General features: G+C 37.8%; 2 protein-coding genes across 2 annotated transcripts in view; one reads left to right on the top strand and one right to left on the bottom strand.

Annotated features, from left to right (window-relative positions):
- Window positions 1-1,773: 1,773 nt before the first annotated feature.
- On the bottom strand, window positions 1,774-7,509 carry LOC129274574 (angiopoietin-related protein 7-like). The gene is made up of 4 exons (XM_054911363.2): window positions 5,934-7,509; window positions 4,703-5,049; window positions 4,070-4,337; window positions 1,774-3,607 (listed from the first exon to the last, which is right to left on the bottom strand). Exons 1-4 carry the CDS (start codon window positions 6,376-6,378, stop codon window positions 3,354-3,356), a joined length of 1,314 nt encoding a protein of 437 aa, XP_054767338.2. The 5' UTR covers window positions 6,379-7,509; the 3' UTR covers window positions 1,774-3,353.
- A 10,350-nt stretch (window positions 7,510-17,859) lies between these two features.
- LOC129274096 (integrin alpha-V-like) overlaps window positions 17,860-24,565 on the top strand; it is a 54,920-nt gene continuing 48,214 nt past the window's right edge. The window contains exon 1 of the mRNA XM_064108954.1: window positions 17,860-17,972. Coding sequence (XP_063965024.1) covers window positions 17,860-17,972 — 113 coding nt within the window. The remainder of the gene's footprint in view (window positions 17,973-24,565) is intronic.

Here is a 24,565-nt window from a genome sequence, read left to right as displayed (position 1 = left end):
CACGGTCAATACCGGCTGCCATATAGGGTTAAGATGGATAGATGTCCTACATTTCATTTAAATGCCTATACCCCCCCCTCCCTTCTCGAGACAAGCCAATAACATGGATAATGGTAGTAGTTCGTCGTCCTTTTAACCGAGTCGCATAGTATACATTTACATTTTGATGGGGCGGACGTCCTTCATGCACTCTTTTTTATTCGGCTGGAAATGGCCATATTTAACCCAACTCCGATGCGATCTTTAAAAGGGTCCCATTTATGTCGCTATTCAATAAAAACCGCCGGCGTTATCGCGCTTCAACGCGGAGAACACCGAAACCTCAAGAGCGAAACTGATCCACCGTCCGTATACTCAGAAGATGCGTTACTTGGCGGGTAAAACATGTTAAAAGGTTGGAGGCTTTTAGTTTTCTGGGAAATGTCCCTTTAGTGGCATCTATCTTGATGTTTATAACGCGAGTTATGAAGCAATCATTGGGGAAAAAATGATTTTCAGAGCTTGATTTTTGGCACTTAACTCCTTTTTATGAGGAAGGGTACACGCTTCTGAAACTTCTTTCTGCTCGGGTTACCATGGTTACTGCTACGGGCACACACTTGCTTATCTTTTAATAATATCAGTTATCACGGTTCCTAATGTGAACCATTTGCATACAATAATAAAGAGAACTGATTCAAAGTTATTTAGGCCTATAATAGTAATACATGTACATGTAAAAGTGCATACGTTCCGACTGCGCTTAGTCGATATTCGATCTACATTTACAAGTACTTTGATTTGCAAAGTCTAGATAAAGGTAAGGTTATATATTCAACGCAATCATGATGATAAGAATCAGATGAGTGGCTACTACCCCTGACGATAACTTTAATATTGGTCACAAGGTCTTAATCTTCTTTGTCATTTCTAGTTTTTGAAATCTCCTACGTACTATGATACTACGCGGTAGCTCAGTCGGTAGAGCGGGGGATTCGTATTGCGGTGACCCGGGTTTGATTTTGCCACTTGGTGCGCTAGTGCCCTTTGGTAAGGCATTAATTCTCAGTACCAGGTCCTTCGGAGAGGACCTTAAGCCGTCGGTCCTCTGGTTGCTTGCTTACAAGCATTCATGCTTTCTTAGCAATCAGGTAAAAAATCACCACCACCACCACCACCAGATCCTTTCAAAGATACTACATTTACTTGTACTCCAATCCCAACAGATTTTTTGATCTATGATACAAGTATAAACTGTATCAGACCAACAAAAATACCAGATGCACGCACTGACACACACACCCACCCCCCACGCGTGAAGGCAACGTCTTGATATTTCATATGAAATTCGATGATCAGCAATATCAATTTCTTAAAGTCCATCAACCTTCGTCGGTTCAAATACCTTCCGAATAGCTTCTTCAATATCCGATAAGACCGGATATGCGTCATGACCGTGTCTCCTTTAAACACCAGTGTATCCGATCACCGTGGTTGTCTTACCTCATCACACGCATCCAGCTGAATTTTATCAACTGTTATGCTTTATTGCGACCTAGGCCAGCTCCCAGTTGGTATCATTACGTCTGAAGCAATTTTGATTTTATTGCTTAAAGTCAATCCGCTGGAAGCAAACTTAACTCGATTAATTTCAATAACGAATGCATTTGACAATGTAATTTTATTTCAATTAAATCATTTTTTTAAGTCGAACATGTTTATTTCATTTTGACCGTTTGTAATAACAAGTCAATTGTTAATGTATACATTAAAAAAAAAACACGTTAGTCGGTATTGTTGTTAAGTCAGCTTATTGACTTTTTTTAATTACCCTCAGTAATCTGACATCCATAGACTTGGTAGGGGAACGACCAGACTATAGTAGGAAATGGACTCATAATCATCGAGAGAAAAAAAAAGACAGGGCATTTTGATCATGGATATACATGACATGATTAGATAAAAGTGGTCTCGGACTTGATAACGACCAAGTACATGTATATTTATTGAAAGTTAATATCACTAACTAACTAGATATGGACCAATTGGTGGTCTCTAACTAGATATGGACCAAATGGCGGTCTCCTGCGTTCATTTGTCAATGTTCCTTTTTATTATTGTTAAAATGTGAAGTATATGCCCACACCATTGTTTCTAATTATGTATTATGTTTATATTGTATACATAATGGATTATTTTGTATATCGCAAACAGTGTAAATATTTTTGATAATGTATTGTGAACGCAGAAATAAAAAGAAAACAAGCAAACAACCTGGTGTTTGACGAATTGTAATTACGCCAAGGTTGAAGGAGACAAATCGAAAAAGAAAAAAATTGTGATTAGACCAAGCTGGCATTTATATATCTGCGAGTCTCATTACACATGTGACAGACAGACGCCTACGTAAAATGTCCTTGAATGGCCAGACGAAAATGCGTTTGGACTGAAACTCATCTGTTGGCCCATATTCGATTAAAATAAGAAAAGTACATATCAGTAATTCATAACTCTGCAGGGATTATTTAACTTGTTTTCTGTTTTTGTTTTCACTTCATTTTGAAACCGGTTGCACTTGACACAGCATTCGGATCATTTAAATCATCGATCCGTTTACTTATCTAAATGCAGGTTTATCGGTGATTACAATGACAAAACTCATGTTTTCATCAACGTCTTGTAGTATTATCTAATATTGAATTTCGCTTGATTCATATTTAAATTTCAACTATAAATGATTTGTACAATTCAGCACAGGCTGCAAGAGGACCTCGAAAATCATTCATACAATATTCACGAGATAGCATTCAATTCATTAAGTTTAAAATGTCATCTGCAAAGTCTGTGTTATCATGTTGAAAGGGCAACGTTACGTTGTGGTTACAGCCACGTACTATGTTCAAGTTTCTCGACGTGGATATTGTTTTTGAACTGCTGAAGTCGCATTTATCCGCGCACAAGCAGTCCAAGATGGTAACTACAACGAGTCCACTATTGAAAAGGTTGATGTCCTGCTCCTTGATTTCCAGTGAACTCAATCGCAAATAGTGGGCATCTCTATCGATAGATGAATCCTTCCACGTCGAAATTAGCACAGGAACGTAATGACTATATAAATACTTACTTCACAAACCTTAGAGAGGGTTAGCTAATTTGTGTTAACTGTGGTCTAAAACCCGGAAGCTTCATCTGATGATAATGTTCAGGTGCCACTTCATGCAGGAAAGGCTCTGCCTCACCATGTTTTCGGATCAGGTCTCACTATCAACTCGACGAACTTCAAATAGTGTCTGAAACCAGCGAACTCGCATCACGAAACGCCGGTTGTGTGACTGGCCACACATTGTATAATTCCACGCAGGACACCCACCTCTTTACGGAACCGGTCTCACTTTCATCTCTGAGAATTTCAAAGAGCTCCTGAAGCCAGATAACTCGTACCACGTAACCCCAGTGGCAAAATCGTCATTGTCAGGCCCGAGGTATATCCCGTTGAGGTTACAGTAGAGACAGCCGTTGTACCACCAGCCGCCTTCGGAGTAGAGTTCGGCACAGTTCTTCTTGGCAAGATCGTTGTCCCGATCGGTCGTCGTAAAAGGCATGTGATTGTGGTAGCTCAAAGAATCACCTAAAGATGGAAAGAAGTGGCATAAAAGAATTGAAGCTAGAACATGTTTAATGATCCGCAAAATATTTCAAGGTAAAACTTTGATTTTTTTCAAAGTAATTGCCAGACTGCCATTATTCTAATAAAAGTATTGGGTCTGTTTATAGACAACCTGAATTGAAGCATATCCTTCAATTTAGAATTTTGATTAACACTAAAGTAGTCAATCCCTGCAGGGCTCTCCGTAATATGAATCAAATTAAATTGTGTGGTAATTCCTAGCGTACATAAGTGTGTGGGGAGGGGGCAAAGTGCCCCCCCCCAAAAAAAAAAAAAAAAAAAAAAAAAACACACACAGAATTCCCATGACTTTTCTTTTGAATTTAGTTGTCACGAAGAGTCCCCCTGAAAGTGATTTCCATGTACGCAACTGCTAGTAATTTCCGGTTTACATGGTTTAAAACAAAAAATGTAAATAAATACCTGCGGAGCCGTTCGCCTTGAATGAGCCAACGAGGAGCCGATAGTTACTTCTGTAATCACTGATCACAAAGCTCTCATACTCCGCCGTCGCCTTTGTCCCGTTAAAATCTTGGAGATCGATCCGGAGTTCGTAGTCGTCCTGCGATGTCAGTCGACTCATTTTGTCTAGTCCCATCCAGAATTCTTTGAGGAGATTGCCGAATCCTCTTCGGTATGCACCCCACAGGCGAGCGAAACTGGTCTCACCATTCAATCGACGTTGGATGACCTACATAAGGCAAGTATGACAAAGAGGAATTAAAATCAAATTAATAAAATAAGCATAAATTTCAACATAGCTTCTTTTAGGACCTGTAGGTTTTCACATCATATTTCACAAGGTGATGGCAGATTTTCTTCCCTTTGAATTAATGATGCGTTGTCCTAAGCATTGTCCCCTCGTGTTCTGATCCTGGCAACTAATCTGTTTTATTTATTCTTTGTTCTTTACATTCCCTCTTCTGGATGTGGGCGTTCTGAACATTCGAATATCTAACCAGTTGAGTTTTAAAACTCGCAAGTTTCGTAGACTTTGTAGAGAGACCAAACAGCTCTAATAGGCAGCACGTGGAAAGAGAGAGATAAAGATCTTACCGTCCACCCTCCCCCAGCAGTAACCATGTCACAGAACACCTGGAAAGGCTGTCCGCACCCGTCTGGAAGTATGGTATAGACCCCAGAGACGTTACCCACTTGTTGCTGCACTTCAAGACAATCTCGCGGGATCACATCAGGTGGTTCCATTATAACCAGCTGGACCCCTTTCAGGATTGAGGGAGGTGTCTCGATACCCGGCTCCTCATGGCCATGCTCGTTGTCCTCGTCTGTTGAAGCGAGGACGACGTCTTCGATGGATGATGATGAGGACGACGATGGAGTTAACGGTTCATCGTCTGATGATGATGACGACGCAGTGTCTGTGTTAGGTGACGTAGGTGCTTCTGATTCGAAGTAACAATATGGATTTGAACGTTGAGGTTGATTAGGACCAACGTATTGAAGAATGATCATACAGACAATAATCAAAGTAATCAGTAATAGCCATGACAGGCATGATAAGACTAGGAACAAAGAGCGACCTTTAGGCCTATATACCTCTGTAAGCGCAAGACATGACGGAAACGAAGTAACGAACATGACGATAAATTTATTCCAAATGTATACTAGCCTAGTTGAATTTTCTTTGGAAAACACCTGGAAAATACGATACACTTTTGTATCTTGTTTTTCAAGTGATAATGGTAAGTACGAATCGTATCACCATCTCGATCATTTCATAGTTCATATGACGTCTACATACCAGTTTCGCAATGATAAAGTGAAATTTAAAAGATGCCAGAGATTTGTAGTTCATTTTCAAACAGACTTTCCGAATGTTGTGCTGGCTTCATTTTACTCAATTCATACAATCTTTATCCAGGTGTATCCCGGCTTCGACAAGGTAAATTAATTAATGTCCTCTTTAGTTGTATGACGAATCTACAGTCAATTAGGGCTCCTAATAAAAATATATTTGACATCCGTTTGATAAACCAGATGACCAACATAATCCAGACAGACTTGGCTCCAGCAATATCAAATTTTATTACGAACATGGATAGCGCCGGGACTAAGGTGGTCTAATAATTTTATCCACTAAATCATTTTCATGATTATAGAGTTAAAAGGCCAAAACTGCTCCATATATACATTTTTTCGTTCTTCCTCATTTTATTATTTTATTTTCCTCATCCCTTTTCTTCCAAAATTGAAAGATCAAAGGGGGAAACCCCTGCCCCTCCACAGTTTGCCCCAGTAATCATGAAAATCAAGTATATTTTCTCACCATACGTATCCATGGTATCGGCATGATTGGTCTCCCGCATACTCGACAGTCCGTCGACGGCTAATTGGAGCTCGCCAACCGTCTTAACATGGAGATCGACAGCCAAAGCGGTGTCGATGCACACCCCTTTCGTCTCTTTCACCTCCTTGATTATCTTCTGCAGGGCGTCGCACCCGCATTCGACGTCGGTGTTCGACATCATTGTCGTCGAGGGCACCAGATCGATGCCGGACCTCGTCGGGGGGTTCGATCGTTGATTGATGTTTAATTCTTGGATGCCATCCAGCATTGGTTCGGAATTCGATGACGAACTAAAACTCGCAGGCGATGACGATGTCGCCGATATAAACAGAAATACGCTGACGAGGATGGGACAGACGTTGTGATGTGTAACACCTAATATCCAATTCCCAAGAAAACATGGTGAACGATCGCCTTGCGTCATTTTGTCTGGACAGTTTGGCCTTTGGCCTGGTTAGAATGAAATTCTAGTAGAAACGGCTCTTGAACTGATAGGTCATGTAGATTAGGTCTCCATACATGAAAACGAAATCGTAAGGTGACCGTTATTATTTGTTGGTAGTTGGTACTCTGTCACGGTTGGTGTCTTCTTTGAAGATGGTAAAACATCCATATGATTATACGTTAGTAAAAACCCAATGTTTTCCGGCGATGCAAAACTTCAACTTGTGCGAATAAAATTATCTCCTGGTCATGCATTGTGTCATTGTCGTCGACAATCTGCTAATCACAATCGTATCAGAATGTGCCCTTCACAAAATGAGCATGATGAAGACCAATACTTTTATTTTTATATCAGGTATTGAAGGAACCCGTGTGCATTACTAACCAGAGTATCGCTGTGGACGTAGTAGATCACAACATATTGAGCGTCGATAAAGATAATACATCCACTTCTGCAGTTCAGGTAAAATTGATTTGTTGTGCTTTACACATTATCATCGGGTGCAATAAACGACCAGACGTTTACCTAGCCCCATGGCCAAACTGACTCACTTGTTTACCACGCGGAAATCACGATAGATACCATCAGAAGGCGCACCTCCGTACCAACTTTACGAAAAGTCGATCCGAAATGGCAGTAAAGAGCCTACCTGGTGGGAGGTTTTAGTTACCTCATCTGCCACTATACCTTTCTGGTTCAATTGATTCTATCGTTGATGTTTCCGTCTGTGGTATCGAAAAGGTTTGTTTTTCTGAATATTTGTGAGGCAGATGCACCACAGACAGTGAAAGTAGGATTTTCCGGAAGAGAATTATAGTCTGAAAATATTTCCGGTTCTCTACGGTGTCTGCCAGAGAACATGGAAGATTGTCCTTTTTGGTGTGATTTATCATTGATGGTAATTTTCCGCTATCACATGCCCCCAATTATCCCTTACTACTCTGACTACAGAATTGATCACTCGAACACCAAACCTTGATGCATTAAATTCGTTCCACAAATCTCCTTTGACGTAGGAATATCGGATTGTGAGAATTATATCGATATCTCTGGAATAGTTAAACGACGTTGGTTTTGAAACAGTTGAACGGGGGAAAAAATCGTCAAATTCTATTTCCAACGTGTATCGGTAAGGGTGGTTGGTGAAAGTTTGATATCCACTATAGCGGGAAACTCTATGACAGACTGCACATCCGGTATTAGTTACCATGACGACAGCATATTACCAGTTAACCATGAGAGTTTTCAAATTAAAAAGTGTAAGATTTCCGAAGGCAGGAAAAGTGTTATTGTTCGAAGATGTTATTATCCTCCCCCCTTATCAAGATCGAGCCAGCTACTCGTGAAGAAAATCGTTATATGGCGCATTGTTTTATGCTTCTGTTTATTATTATGATACAAAGTTAACACATTATGTAAAACAAAGAACTATTGAACAAAGACAACGAGTATGCATATTATAAACCTTATACTAAAGAAACCAAATATATACATATACATATATATATCATTGGAGTGACTAGGCGTAAAAGTGAAAGGGGCAAAAATGACAGAGGCAAAATTGCCAGAGGCGTTTTACATGGCTTCATTGGGATGGCCCTCTTTAGAAGAACTTATTTTCCCCAGGGTTTCTGTAAAAAATAAATTGATGAACATAACTATTCGTGGGTGCGTCGTGGTCTAGTGGTTCTGACTCTCGCCTTTGAAACAGAGGGTCGTGTGTTCGAATCGTAGCCATGGCGTATTTTCCTTCAGCAAGAAAAATATCCACACTGTGCTGCACTCGACCCAGGTGAGGTGAATGGGTACCCGGCAGGAGTAATTCCTTGCATGCACTGAGCGCCGGTGATGGTAGCTCGAGCTAAAGCCGGGGTAATAATAGCAGCGCTTTGTATCCTCTGGCAAAAAGCGCTTAATAAATCCAACTATTATTATCATTATTATTATTATTTTTACAAAAATTGAGATGTCGAAAGGAATAGTAGAGATTAAAAATAATATATACATGTCTGCTGTATTAACAGAGTTGAGCCAAAGTGACCAGAGGTGACCCGACTCGTTGAATCAATGGTTATGATTATTAATAGTGCATAGCGCCAGCTATAGTTTCGGTGTACCGTGCCGTTCGTAATTTCTATACTTCATTAGTTATGACCATGGACCTATTATGACTTTGTGCTGACTTAATATGTTATCATATAACGATAAAGCTAAATATTCCAACCCCCTCTCATCGGCCCTGCAAGAAAAAAATGTACAGTTTGAAGATTGGCATAAAGACAATGCTACAATAATAATAATCAAAATACTGATATTTTTTATAATAATACTATTTGGAGCTTTTATATATCGCTTAATACAATACAGTTTCTATTAAAGCGCTTTGCAGTTTACAGAACGTAAATAAAACAACTTCAACATGAATAATTTGAATAGAAACAACGTATGAATTGTACGTGTACAAAATAAAGAGGTAATGAAATATCAACCATACAACAAAAAATCAATAATTGTAATTGCAAGATAATCATAGATAACTCGTAATTATTAGTGTAAAACATTAGGAGGTAATGAAATATCAATCATATAACAAAAAATCAATAGCAAGATAACATATAACTGGTCATTGCAACAGCTTACTAGTTTTGTGGATTAAAAAGATGGGTTTTGAGTCGATCTCTTAAATATATCGACAGTAGGAGAGTTTTGAATGTGGGCGGGGAGATTATTCCAGAGAGCAGGGGCACACACCGAGAAAGCACGATCACCATAACGGGTACGAGCGCGTGGACCAGGTGCAAGTTGCAGTTTTGATGATGAGCGGAAAGACTATACAAATAACTCTATCATTGTGGAGAAAACCCATGAACTAAAAAAGACATGATGCATGTTCTTTTCATAAATTCAAATTAAATTTAAAAAAAACTACTTCTGGAAAGGTCTTGCTACACACCCATCCAATCTCAGAGTTATACCGAACTTTATATATGAATTTACTATATCAAGCCTTGTTCGTGGAGAGAAATGTCTTACATCACACTCACGCCAGCGGAGGTATCTCCAAACCAGCTGATTCGAAGTTGACCAGTCTGCAGCTGGTATGATGTGTGTGACTGGCTGCAAAATTGGGTTCGAAAAATGTGGACCAAATTAACCCTGATTTCTTGCATATCTCAATTTTGGGTGAAAATGTTTTACTTGTACTAAATGAAGCTTTTCATCGAGAATAATCATGAAGTGCTGGGGTCGGTTGAGAATATTTTCAGTTATTCAAAACCAAACTACGCAATGGAATTCCGCAAGAAAATGGAAATTTGATATTTTTATTTTATGGTTATTACTGTTTCTTATTCAGGCTTGACTTTCGGATCACAGGCTTTGATATTGATAGATATATTTATAAATGACACCACGGTCACAGCGACGAAGCAGAACATAAATCAATTAAAGTATTAACAATGACATACTATCGGGCAGTTTCAGATCGGATACGGCAATTTGACTGTCGTATAACGTGATAGACCCACTGAAGCGTTTTTGTCTTGTTTTTTAAATGAAAATTAAATGTTTGACCGGTTTCAGGTTTCAGGAAGTAAAGTCACTTTTTATTTCCTTGTTTGCAAAAGGTAATCTACCTGTGAAACTACCCACCTCAAGTACATTGGTATTTAGTTACCTATAGACATCACTTCATTTCATATTTCATATTTTCAATAGAAAAAGGTTTAATTTTTACTTCCTTAATCATTTACATTGTACAAGTTCCAACGGCACCCCCATCTCATATGTATAAGGTATTCAATCCAACTCTCTCCTTTACCCCCCCCCCCCTCTTCTTCCTCTCTCTCTCTCTCTCTTACCCATGAACACACCCACACTCCTGCACCATTTTCATATTTCAATGTGTGTGTGTGTGTTTTTATATTTATTTGATTGTTTATTTATTTTTAATCGTATTCTATGTCACAATTTTTTAAAAAGAAACTTACCGAGAGATGTTAAACCCATACCTTAATCTCAACTATGTTAACAAAGTTCGAAAGAAATTATCGCTCAATTAAACAATTTCTAGTTAAAGAATTTTTAACATCCTTACATTCTGCAAATTAAAAAAAAATTCTGGTCACTCAAAATGCTTAATGGAAATTCCATCTTGATCTTGTTTGTTTACAGAAGGATATTATTTTCTAGCTTAGGTCACCGTAAATTGGTAAACCTTGTTAAGTTGTCAAAAGTCAGCCATTTTCTCGAAGCCGATTGATCGAAAGTCCTGATTTTGGTCTTCCTTTATTCTGACACCTGCCTTTGTCGCACCCGAGCTACAGTTGTTGTGGTTTTTGTATGCCTGGTCTATAATCGTATTTGAAACGACTAAAGAAACAAGAATTCCATTTTTTTTTCCAAATCGCCCCTTAAAGGTCTTCTAACCTCTTTGAGCCTGCCACGTTTTATGGTGGATATTTTCTGGAAAATTCACCCCTTTTTTACAACTCACAATTGGACTTTTGTATGATGAATTTGATAGTAGCATCAGTATTCATTTGTCAAATCTGCTTGACATTTGTTTTAAATCCAAACATGAAAATGCCGAGGTAATATTAAAGTTTGAGAAAGTTAGAAACGTATGGGGGGGAGATCATAATTTTGCTCATGCGTGCCACCATAAATGGAACAGACTTCCTGAAGACATCAAAAATCGTATCTCTGTTGAGTCTTTCAAAAATGTTCTCAAAACCTTTCTTTTTACTTCTTAATTTCTTTATGCGCATTGAGCACTCTGCATTGTGGATTTGGCGCTGTATAAGTCACATGTATTATTATTACTATCATCATTAATACTAAATCATGTATATGTGTTTCAAATGTATTAATTTGTATTTATCAGTTCAATACAAGTATTGGCTGGATATGTCCTCTTCAAAGTGGCTGGTCCCCTAAAGCGGGTCCAATCTGCCGAGGGACTGGAAAAAATACGACGAACGAGGGAAATAATAAACAAAACTTGTCCCACTCGGTCATGAAACTATGTTTTCAAAAGTTTTATGATGCCAATGGTAAGAAGAATGATAGAGTTGATAACCAATATTTTAAAGGGGCAGGGCGTCGACTCGCATTTCGATTCCGCCAACTGGGGTAGTTCTTCCTGGACGTACACTCAAAGTGCAATGCTTTATGGGACTCAGGGGGAGGAACGCAGGATTTGCTAAATAATTGGGGAGGAGTTCTTTTTAAGGGACGACAAGCAAAAAAATAATAAAAAAAACCCGTGGCTCGTGTTCCCTTTGCGCACCCCTAGATCCGTGCCTGGTGGAAACCCTGTGTCTTTTCACATTGCTGTTACACCCATCAATGGCTGCGATGATCTTGTTATTCCTTGTTTAAACTTTATACTACTTTGTTCATATTTTCTTGCCTGATTCAATATTTCACTTGATATACATTTACCCATAGGACACGCATTAGCTCAGCTTTCTCCTCAGGCATGTCTGTTAATTCGGAATGTGACGGAAGATTTCTTGGCAGCGGTTTACTCTCGACTCTTTCTGTTGTATTTCAAATGAATATGACATGAAACTTTATGATGTCCCGTGTTATTTTAAACATTAAATAATTAAATCGTAGGAAATTGCCAAGACAGGGGCATTCCCTCTCAGATCTCTCTCTTCGTTATGGGACCGTCTCCAAGCGTCCCCGTACATGCCATATGTATTTCCCTTGTATTTTCCTTATGGCTGTTATTGTATAGGGATGTGAAAGGCAATGTTCTGGAAGACGGGTGAAATTCCATACATGTAGTTGAATTCCAGAAAAAAGAACGCTTTCGATATGGCAAAGAACGCTATTCCTTTATACAGTTGAGAAAATGAATAAAAAGAATGACCCAAGTCTTTCTTTTTGCAAACTTGAGTTAAATTATAGATGAACCAATATCTGTAATTTATATCCTGAAATTCCTTCTAGAAATGCCTGAAATATATATTAAAAAAATACAAAAATTAATGCCCTCACTTGTACAAACATGATTTCTTGATTTACTGGAAAGGACTACGTCCATGGAATTGTGTATATTCATTATGTTCTTGCTCAGTTGGACACTCATTTAAGGAGATAGTTTAGTGATCACTCGCTCATGTCAAGCCTAAGTTCTATTCTGGTGACGATCACATACGGTCTTATGATTTGTAAAGCCCCTTTCACAATGGTGGTGCGACTGCTTACAACCATTGCGATTCTGTGCAACATATATTGTGACCAAGTGTTTGCAAACCATCGCACGAGCAATTGTGAAAGCCCTTTAAAAAGACTTGTCAAGAGATCGTAGAGATACAAAAATTAAATTCCCCTAATACCTCTTTCCCACAGTCGTACGATCCGTTGCGATCGCCACGATTGGTATTCCGTAAAGCCCCTTTTCACAACTGCTTACAACCGTTGCGATCGTGTGCAACACATATTGTGACCAGGGAAGTGTTATACACTTCCCTGTTGTGACCAAGTGATCGCAAATGGTCGCACGAGCAATTGTGAAAGCCCCTTGACTGATTGCGAGAATGTTTAACCATTCATGTTTTTATGCGATCATTACGATTGCCACGAGTGATCTGATACGATATGATACGAACCGATACGATCACTACGACTATTACACGATTAAGATCACCGTTTCAATCGTGGTGCGAACCGTGAAAGTGGGAACTGGGTATTAGGGAGTACATTAAATCGTAGGATGATTATAAAACACTTCCTTTCTTCCTAGGTAGTTGTATTCGAAAACAAGCAAGTATACAGACGCATATCTCGCTTGAATCATGGACCCATATACGAAAATTCATATAGAGCTATTCAGATACCACCCCCCCCCCTTTTTTTTTCCAATAAGGCAATTAGAGTGATTTGAAAATAATTCCTTCCAATTCACTCTTTAACTAAGAAGTTCCATGTAAATGGCAAAAACAGATTGTTAGAGCTCCAACATTATTTTTTCAGTCAGCTTTGCAACATTTAACGAAACTTATTGAATCAGTCATACAAGTACGACCGACTGCGAAGTGACCGATGGGATGTCATTGACAATAACGTTACAGTCATGATCGGCTTGAGGTTGGCTCCGTCGGTGGGACTGTAACATTGCCTGTAATGTGTTAAAGCGGTTGCTCCGGAAGCATAGAGAAGAAGTCGGAAATAACAATAATGACAATTGCAAGGAGCCCTGTTCCAACAATCATTATGGCATCCGGTGGTTCAGAATCTGTGGAGTGAAAGACAAATACTGAAATAAACTGCAACAGAGTCTGTATGCCTGTGTATGTTTTGAATTATTTCAACGTCCTTGCAATCTTTTGTTAAATTATGCTAGACAAAGGCATAACTTTAATAAGCTCTTCAGTGTGGACAGTGTCAGGGGCCGCGGAACCAGTGGGCTTTTGGTTGGGGGATTCAGCCCCCATTTTCCATTAAACCGTGCACAAAAGCGTAATAAATACCGTCTGATTTTGATTGTTTGCATGGTTGCCCCCTACAATTTCGGCTCAGCCGCCACCCCCCCCCCCCTCAAAACCGCTCCACGGCCCGATTGTGACGATTCTCGATGAATTCAAAATAGAACTGGATTACATTACGCTATGGGTATCAATAACGCTGGCAAATAGGACTATACCTTACCCCAAACTGGTGAAATGGTTGTTCAGTGGAAAAGCACGCACCTCTTCAATATGAAGAGGGTCATGGGTTCGAACGCGAATCATACTAAAGTAACTAGAAAATGGGAAGTTCTGAAATTTTACGTATGAGAACTGAACATGGTAAAACTGTGCCAGATAACGAATTAGCTGCAATGGTTCTAACTCGATGATTTCGGCATAGTCTGTATTCTCGTATTTATTTTTCATCGAAATGTTTAAAAAAATGAAGGCAAACAGACAATGAGGAAGCAATGCTTGATTTTGCCGGATATCTGAAAACTTAAGATTGTTTAAGGAGATTCAAGGGGAAGTCGGTCGCCGGTATTGTTGTGTCATTCAGGAATCATGAACATTAACAGGAGGTGCCGTGGCCGAGTGGTCTAAGGCGCCTGGATATATATAAAAAGTCCGGGGTTCGATCCCCGGCCGCGGCATCAATGCCCGTGAGCAAGGCATTTAATCAACAATGCTCATTTTTTCCTGCTTTCAAATAAATGGAAATGCTATATGCATTATTGGTAACTTGGTGTGCACTTGTTTGTTTAAAAAAAATAATATATATATATATATGTGCGTGCGTGAGGATGTGTGTTGTGAGTGTCAGTTCACAATCATTCGACAAAAATGCTAACTTTTGAAATAATCTGCCTTCATTAACAGTATTGTATTACTGGTGTGAATATAAGAAAACTGGGAAGACTTTAAGACTCTAAAAGTATATTAAACGGTATTTCATATAATCATGATAATTTCAATTATATTGCATTTTTCAATTCGTTGCTAGCCCCATTTGGGGATCGAAAATTCACCTAGTCCTACTTTTTTGTATCTCACAAGATTTTCTGTACGAGTTGTCAAATGATCATGAACATGACAAGAGGGACTATACTCTATCCAAGCCGATGATGATTTTGCAAAAGAAATCGTCATGGCCATCATGGTCGAGGTTTATTGTGTAAATGAAAAGGGTGATTTGAAATTACGTTTTCTAGGTAACCATGTATGGAGGCGTTAAGGATGTTTATAACATTCCGTCAAAAGGAAATAATTATATCCCCATAAAAACAGGATCATCCTTCATAGTTAATCTTAAGTAAGCTCCATCTTCCTCTAGATTAAAAGCACATCAAGACCCCCCCCCTCGGGATAAATAAAATGTCATAATTATATATTTTTTTAACATGGCCATTTTCACGGTTTGAAATTGGTTTCAGGGTCTTTGTTAATCTTAAGCAGGATAGGGCACCGCAAACCAAATAGTTAGTTCCTTGTACATGTTGTATTCATAGCAATTATGGGCATACAATGTACTTGATATATCAAAACAAAACAAACGTAAAACCACGTTAGATTAAACCATAAGATTAACCAGCAATACTTTCAGGGTTATTCTCATTTGAACTTCATTCAAACAATTTACATACAGGCCTACGTGAGAAATTTTTTTTTGGGGGGTGGCAAAACAAGGTATTAATATGTGGCAAATTTAATATGTATAAAAGGAAGCGAGCTAGCAGAAAAGTTTGACCCTTTTTTAGAATTCATGCTCTATTCACTTTCTTATCCCCATTGATATATTTTCCAGGTTTCTTCTGCCTGTTTTATGTCTTAAAATTAGGGTTTGAACCGGTTGAACACATTACAGAAAACATGCATTTCTGGCCCTGCTGTGACCAACTATCAGGGTTCAATATCGCATGAATTATTCGGTTTTCTTATCCAGTTCAATTCAAATATAATTCGTTATAAAATATTCATTCGACTTCACTTTCAAAAAGTGGACGCTTCCGTTTGATATTGAATTCCCATTTCTTTCCTAAGGTATGTTTGGGATAAACGCCTTATTTCTCCGAGTGATGGGGGCGAGGAACATTGTAAACAGTCTTAATCCCCAGACCCAGTTAGTCTTTCACTCAATTTTACCAGCCCCGCCCCCCCCCCCCGCCACTTGGCTTGTGGCGAATGATTATTCAAATAAGGATATTGAGATTTTTGTTTACCAAGTCGAACTAGCTTATTGTGAGTATTGTGAGTAAAAGTTCAACTTGCCCTTGATTTGTTCAGGCTTATAATCAATGACAATGATTTATCTTAACATTTCAGCATTTTTTTGTATAGGCCTTTAAACATGTGTATCATATTTAAATGTGCACAGCGATGCATACCAATCTCTGTGTTATTTTTGTTATTCTTATGAGGGGTCTAAAGTGAATGACGAAGGTAGTAATTATTTATTATTCAAATTAATTATTCGTACTGTATAGTAATACAAAAACATATTATGTAACTCATTTGGGATTTGAATGGTTCTGAAAGCTGGATGTGCACTGACCCGCCTTGCTGAAAATCATGTGATGCGTTATTGGGAATATTATGGTCTGTGAATCATAGACTAACCTAATCGTCAATAACCTGCTAATTATGTATAATACAATTATTGAAACTTCCCCTATATCAAATGTCCGAATGTAGCGTGTCTTCATTGTTTAATCCTGGAGCTTAGGTCTTCCTCGTGTTTTCATCTTCGGCCCTGCTTTCGAATTTACTTCGAGTCAATAACGGTAAACGCTCAGAGGGACAGTATATTGTAGACGATATCCCTGAACGTGCACCGACTCATAAGAATTCGCAAGTCCTTTGTCATATCTGAGCAATATCGAGATTGGATTTATGCACCTCGACTGGATTTTGAGCCCGGGGCAATAGAGGAATCCCCGATGCTGTATTGGAGTCCTATATTCATTCATAATTATGCCGTAAAATTCATTTCTACTGGTTGGACTCTCCAAATGAAAACGTCTTGTCTTCATCCTGCATGGTCATGCTCAAGCATTATTGCTTGCCGTTCAGAGCATGAACTAGCTAAGATGATGCACTGATAGTATCCTATAACGCTCAGTGTTTTATTTTGGGAGTCTGCGAAGCTTCTTTCGCACTTTTTTCCTTAATGAACTGACCTAGGGAAACAACCTTTGCCAACTAAAGAAGCATTAGCCTACACCCCGCTTCGAAATCTTCATGTCATCATTTTCATATTGAATTCCAGGTCTATTGTTGACGTTCAATACCTGACCTTTTCTTTAGTTGTCAAAATTGGGGAAAAAAGACTTGACAGTGGCATTTGTTGTTTCGTGCATTTGCATGTCTGGAGGCATGATTGGCAAACAATTATTGAGGCGCATTGTGTAGCTGCTTTTGACACGCAGTGTGAGCCCAATCTTCATGAATCAAATATTGGAATAACTATGGAATAAGGGCCAAGTACTTCTTTTCGGCGTACAACATTATTGTAAGTTTGCGAACGTGCTGTTCAGTGGTTTCATAATCGTCATGCTCATTGACCCAACGAAACTTGCGAGCGGAGCTGCGGAGTGGGAGGTACTCTGTTAACGACCAGATTCTCTTGTTGGGGAGTAGTCAACCAAGGTTTTCAATGCCCGTGGAAGTTCCAAATAAGTACTTTGCCTATTCACTAAAGGCTTTGGAATCATTGCAGATTCAATTCACTAATACTAAAGGAAATATGGGTCGACTCCGTATGTGAATCCACTTAGCGGATGAAAGATAAAACTTTATCTGCTCAAAACAAAACTTCTGCTGGTAGTGCTTAGAAGGTGTCCCGAGAAGCACATCGGGGTCAAGTGGACAGCTCCTAACACGGAAAAGTTTTCTCCAAGATCCTCAGAAGTCAGAACTTCTGGAACTCTGGAATCAAAGGAGAGCCATGGCGGAGATATCACCCTTTACTTTCTTTCTGTCACTTTGGTCAGTCTTGACCATGGTCCAAGGTTTTAATATGGACTTAAATGCCCCAGTTGTACATTCTATCAACGATACCGAATCGCAGTTCGGCTTCTCGGTGGCTATGCATCGGCACAGCGGGGAGAATATGTAAGTTAATATCAATATATTTTTGTTAGCGAAACTGATAAAAAAGTTCATTTCCATGGTCAGATTGATTTGTTGTCTTTCGCGGAAATTGAAATGTTGGCATAAAATAGCTGGAAGTCGATACGGTGGTAAATTACCATTTCCTCTATTGCCAACTCGTCCACTCACCACATGGTCTACTTTCATTAAGTCTAATGCCATTCCGTTTATCAACATTTCGTCTAAAAACCACTTTGTCCAACAACCATTTGGTCCAATCATCACTTTGTCTCATCACCATTCCGTCTATGACCATTTCCTCTCATAACCGGTCTAAAATCCATTTCATTTTCATTCATTGTCCAATTAGACCAAATGGTATATGGACTAAATGGCTATTGGACCCACTAGTTATTAAACCAAATGGTGAGTGGACGAATTGACAATTAGACCGTGTGGATAGTGGACAAGCTGATGGTAGACCAAATGATAGAAGACGAGTTGGCAATTGGACGAACTGGCATTAGACGAATTGGAAATAAACCGATACGGTGGTCAGTGCACAATGATATCATTTTGAGTATTTATATCAATGTAGCCGTGCATCATCACCTTGGATCAGTTCGGAGAGAGAAAGAGACAGAGAAGGGGAGATGATTATTTTTTTCTATTTTTTTTTAAATCCTGCTCCGAACTCGTTGGGCTTTTCAGTGTAAGCCTCTGCATATCTATTTCAAGGGGTAAAATGAACGCATCTGGACAGCATGCATGCTGTAGTTTGGATTTGGTAATTGTGAGCTGCATTTCCATGTATAGGTGCAGCTATATAGCCAAGACAATCTCAGCTGATGTGTAAGAAATTCGGAGGAGGGGGGGGGGGCTGGCAAGAGATACCTTCCCATGCATATATTCATTTGCACAACAGTATAGAGCATACGTAGTATAAACGGCGGGGGTGTCAAATTCTGATAGACAGTACTATTATTTTTATTCCTAATTATTATTGGTGGCAATCACTTGCTTTTGGCAATACACCATTTCTTTATCAATATCCACTGGCCGCGATTCCGTTTTCTAAAAATGATAACCCTTCATTTGTTTTGCTTGGCAATTGTTTTGAAAGAGATGGAAGAGATTTGCACGCACAAACCATGACAGTGCATGAATAAAGAAAACAACTCACTGAACAATTGATAATAAAACATTGAGTAAGAGTAATCATGAACCCATTGGGTGCGGGCCCGCTAATCCGGAAAAAAAGAAAGAAAAGAAGAAAAAAAAAAACATGAGTCAAAAAGTTCCTATAGTAGTAACGAAAACCCTATAGGCCAAGAGAGCATTTCATGACAGCTAATAGCCATTGACTTTCATTTATAAATAAGCTCTGCGCTAAACATATAGTTATCAATACACATATTTGAATTGTAAGGAGCAAATACTAACAAAAAAATAATATAGATTTCAAAGGCGGTAATGAATAGAAAGAACCCACACATTTTTTTCCTTCTTTTTAGGCCTTCGTCACAAAGTTGACAAATTGCAGTTGAGTGATCACAAAGTACAATGACTCCTAATTTGCCTCAATCCCTTTTTCTCAAGTCTTTTCCATATTCCCTTCTTTCTCCAGTGGTTGAATAATGCACAACATAAGGAAAAACAAAAATTTAAAAGTTGTAGGAGAAAGTTTTGCCTTTTGAAAATGACAATGTGCTTAGTGACAGATTTTGACACAATATTTAATAAAACATGTCGTATTTCATTATTTTTCCCCCCATTTTTTCCTTTTTTGGTCGTGGGACCTCTTTTTTTTATTTTAATATATTGTTTTTAATTTATTCCTGTCCCCATCCATACTCTCTATTCATATGAATATGTCTTCAGGAGGGAATCCCAGATTAAAATATCTACCCCACTATATACACTTGCATACGTTGTTGATATTAGCATCTTCTTCTTATTTAGTTTTTGCGATCTGTCGCGTTTAATGTTAAAACGAATGATATACACAAGAGCTGAATTATTATACATTGTGGACGTTGAATTACTTCCAACGGAAATCAACATGGGCATTTGTAAGAGTTTACTCCATGAATGCGTTTTCTGTTGATTTTTTACTTCCTTGTTAATTTAAGATTGTTACAAAATGGATGACGGCTTCCTGGATACTATGCTGTTTCTTATGTGTATAATGCATGTGTTTAGCGGAGTTAAACAGTATTCTGCGTGTAACGCGTAATATGGATGCCTCACAATATTATATTTTGTTATCTATGATATTGTTTGATTTCCTTGTGTTATGCTTTCATTAATAATTATATTAAAAAGCGAATGATACATTAATAATCACTGCATGCAGATGTACATACGAACTTTTTACTTATTGCTTAATTTACAATTCATTAGGTGGTTAAGTACCACAGTATTATACACACTATTATATATTATGTCCAATATGTCACAATGAAATCGAGATTGAAACTACAAAGTGAGACAAAAGGATACTAAGAATAAGAAGGAACAAATTCATTTGCATAGACAGAAAAAAAATGAAACAAGTAGCAATCGCAACATGTAAATGCCATTTACATAGATGACAATGCCATATTCATATTTCATTTGATAGCAGAACATACGTTGTTTTAGGGTCCTGGGAACGTTTTATTTTTTTTTGGGGGGGGGGGGTGCTGATGAAAGTTTAAATAGCAAAAAAAAAGGGTTTCACCACAAAATTAAGGTTATTATGGTTACATTATTCATTTATTACACATCTTCCAGCACACCTGGGAGGGGGGGGGGTGCTGCCTATGAAGAATAATACAAGCAGCACCATCAAGGAAAATTTTCAATGTTGTATTCCACTACAAAAAATTTGAAGAAAAAATAGCTTGATCATTCATAATTAGTTATAAAATAGTATATTGGATGTTAATAATAATCATGATTGGCTGATATCTATCACGTGACCGGTCATTTATTTTAGTTGATAGGAAAATTTGTTTATAATAATAATAATAATATAGGGTATTTATATTGCGCACATATCCACCTTGTTAGGTGCTCAAGGCGCTCCTATATTACCCGGCTAAGCTAGGCGTTCATAGCGCACACAGCTTTATGACTGGTACTAATGACTTGTTATAATGACCGGTCATGGATTTAAAATGAGGATGGTTGATCAAAATATAACCGGGATGCACATCACTATTTTATAAACCAAGTTTTGCTCTGGCATTGGAATAATTACATATAGGCCTACCCTTGAAAGATTACAAACGCACTCGGCTTAGAAAATATTATTTTTAATGTATATATTGGTGGATATTCCACGAAACGAAAGTCCCACTCGAACCTTAAAAAAAATTAAATCTCAACCACACATTAATCATGTTCAATTGCGAACAACTTTGTTTTCAATGATAATTTGATTGCACTATAAAAGTAAAGTACAAATTAATCACGTTTAAATGAGGCGTGAGCTTGATTAATTACGGTGTCCAAAAATACACATTGGAATCAGTCTTTGATGACAGTATGCACATAAACCTTTCCGTCATCATTTTTTTATTCGATTAAAATATCAAAATTAAAAAAAAAGCCATGGCATATGTATAGACTTCTCAAAAAGGTATATTTTCTTTAATCTAAAATCACTTCTCAAGCATAGAGTGGTCAAAAATTTTGGGATACAAAAGTTAAGTGTCATGGTAATGAAAGATAAATATATGAATGATTGAAGAAAAAACAGGCATCATTACCGAAAGAGTGCGCTATATATGGCACTGTTGACGACCAAATTCAAATTCATATTATCAAACAATTATTCATGAAAAATTATTTAAGAGTCATATCGATTTTTTAAAGATTGTCCGTTATAATCCGATGTAGTTCACAATTTTAATAAATATTCACCAAATCTTAAGTCAGATTTCAAGCGTTTGTTCTTAATGAGGCTTTAAGGATATTTTAACGTGATAAAATTATTCATTAAATCGATTTTCAAATTACTGTTTCATGTTAAACAGATATCCTGGTTTATACAAATCTACGGACATATTCAGGTCATTGTAACGTTCCACATAAAATTATTCATCTTAATTTTTATAGGCATTATACCCAATGATTATCGGTATTCTTTCATACTTTCATACTGACATCATGTCCATGATAATCAAGTGCACAGGGATATATGATACGATTCTAGAAAATGAAAATTCTAAAAGTAAGAATACGAGAAGACAAAGGGTGTTTAAATCCGTGATTAAGATGGTTATGCGGTATTGAATGTTACCAGCAAATAAATTAATTTTAAATTCTCTCCTTTATCGCAGTTTGTTTTCCTTGGGATCATTTTCCTTAGTTTCTTTAGTCATTTTCGTATTTCTTTCTATGTCCTCCATTCTTTACTTTCTGTCATTTTCTTTTTTCATTCATTTTTGTTTCATTCATCTGCCCTTTTCATTTAGTTCTTTCTTCATTCCTTTTCCATCGTTCTCTCGTTTGATCTTTCCTTTTCCCATTCTTCCTTCCTTTTTTTGTTCTATGTTTCTGTTTTATATTTGAAAGGTAATCTAATGTTACTAATTTGTGGCAAGTAGAAATTCACAATTTTCATAATAAAGAAAGATGAATCTATTTCTTTACTCACTCGACTATTATGTGTTATGATACGTCGTATCTAACGGATATTCATTTGTATTGCTGTAATCTGTTTACTGGTATATTATTTGTTTTTGTATTATTGTTGAGTTGAATTTGAACTGCAAGTCTTGGTTTTTCACACAAACGTGAAAATCATATTGGAAAATAAGGGATGTAGGGCCTTGAATAGCAAAATTACAAGTCAGTCGGACGCGGCTACAAAGTCACTCCATTGCTGAGCCCACAACACTGGCATACGCATCCTACTTGGTATCAAATTAACAACCTGGGTGGAGAGTGGCAAAGTGTAGACTACCTCTTGCCTCTTGCCGAAGGTTGTTAGAGCAGCATTGAGATTCGAATTCGCCTCCTTAGATTGAGAAAAAAATCCCAGTCAGAACCAAACCCCAAATCGTTCCTATTTTAGGGAATTCCCCTTCTCCAGACTGGGACTATACAAGAAATACGAAGGGTGTCATATTCGGAGGGAATGGGGTCACAGGGGCGAACGGTGGGAGGCCATGTGTATCAGGATGTGTGTTGTGGGGGTGGAGGAGGGGTCAAGATTGAGGTGGCTGCTCGGCTGAAGGTAAATTTGTAGGGAAATCCCTTATGGAAAACAAGATGGGAGCTGTGACGATGGGGATGGAGGCATGGTGCGCTCTTCATGCTCATAAAAATACAAATTGGATAATAATGCTGGCGAGCTGAACTGCTGTTCAGGGTGTCATATTGGCTAAGTGTGGGCGGGGTTCCTTAGGCCGGTCACATGATCCCCGCTCAGAGAGGAATGCCCTGAATATCAAACATTGGAATACTGTCAAGTCGATAATCTACACCCTTCCCCCAACAACAATAATGATAATGATAATAATAATAACAACAACTAAAACAATAATGGTAATAATAATAATAATAAAAATATAATAATAATAATAATGATACACTGTAAAAAATGAAGTGCTGATTTAGCACTTTCACTGATTGTATATATAGAGACTGCACTACAAGTGCTGATTTTTTAGTTTAAATTTGAACTAGAAAATCAGCACTCGTAGTGCAGTCACTATACAAGCACTGTAAGTGCTAAATTAGCACTTCATTTTTTTACAGTGTAATAATAATGATAATAATAATGGCAATGATAATAATATTAATAATGATAAGAAGAAGAAAAAAAAAAGAAGAAGAAGAAATAGATAAATAGATAGATAAATAAATGAATAAATAAACATTTAGAATTTTGATTAATATGAATTGATGATTTGCGGTAGTTGTTTTGTTTGGAAAACTTGAGCAAACCTGACCGATTTACAAACAATGTGAAGGCTATATCTAAAACCTCCCCTACTTCAAAAATAAACTAAAATCATCCTATTAGTGAAAACGAAAAAACGAACATCTCTGAAATATATTCAGGAAATGGATAATTGGAAACGCAAAGTGTCGTGAAAGATTATGTGTTTCTATAATTCTTCTTTGATTCAACTATGCGGGTATACTGAGAGATAATGAAGTATTAGAGCAGAACTTGATGATTGAACGTTTAAGAAAGCTCGTTGGCTTGTGGAAATAAGCTGGTAGGCACCTCCATTTTATAGGTTTTAAACTAAACTCTAATTCATGACCAGTGGGGGATTTTTTTTTTTTCATTATTTCTAGAGACGAGGGATGGGGGGGGGGGGGTGAGTACTGAATAAACGATAACCATTATGTGAAGAATAATCCACCAGGATGTGCAAATAACTGTTTTGTGAATGAAACCCTTGAAACCAGCTGAATCCATATCAAAGAGGAAAATCAAAGGAACACATTGTTGAAAGTTTGAGGAAGATTGAATGAATAATAAGAAAGTTATGAGCATTTGAATATTGAGATCACTAGTGCCATGTAGATCCTCCCATCGGCAATGCGACCAAGATCTGTGATATCACACACGTACAACTCCCTCATTACTTTAGTACTTATTTCACTTA

The sequence above is a fragment of the Lytechinus pictus genome, chromosome 13, assembly GCF_037042905.1.
Source record: "Lytechinus pictus isolate F3 Inbred chromosome 13, Lp3.0, whole genome shotgun sequence".
Lineage (NCBI taxonomy): Eukaryota > Metazoa > Echinodermata > Echinoidea > Temnopleuroida > Toxopneustidae > Lytechinus > Lytechinus pictus.
This window is presented reverse-complemented; position numbering and strand designations above follow the sequence as displayed.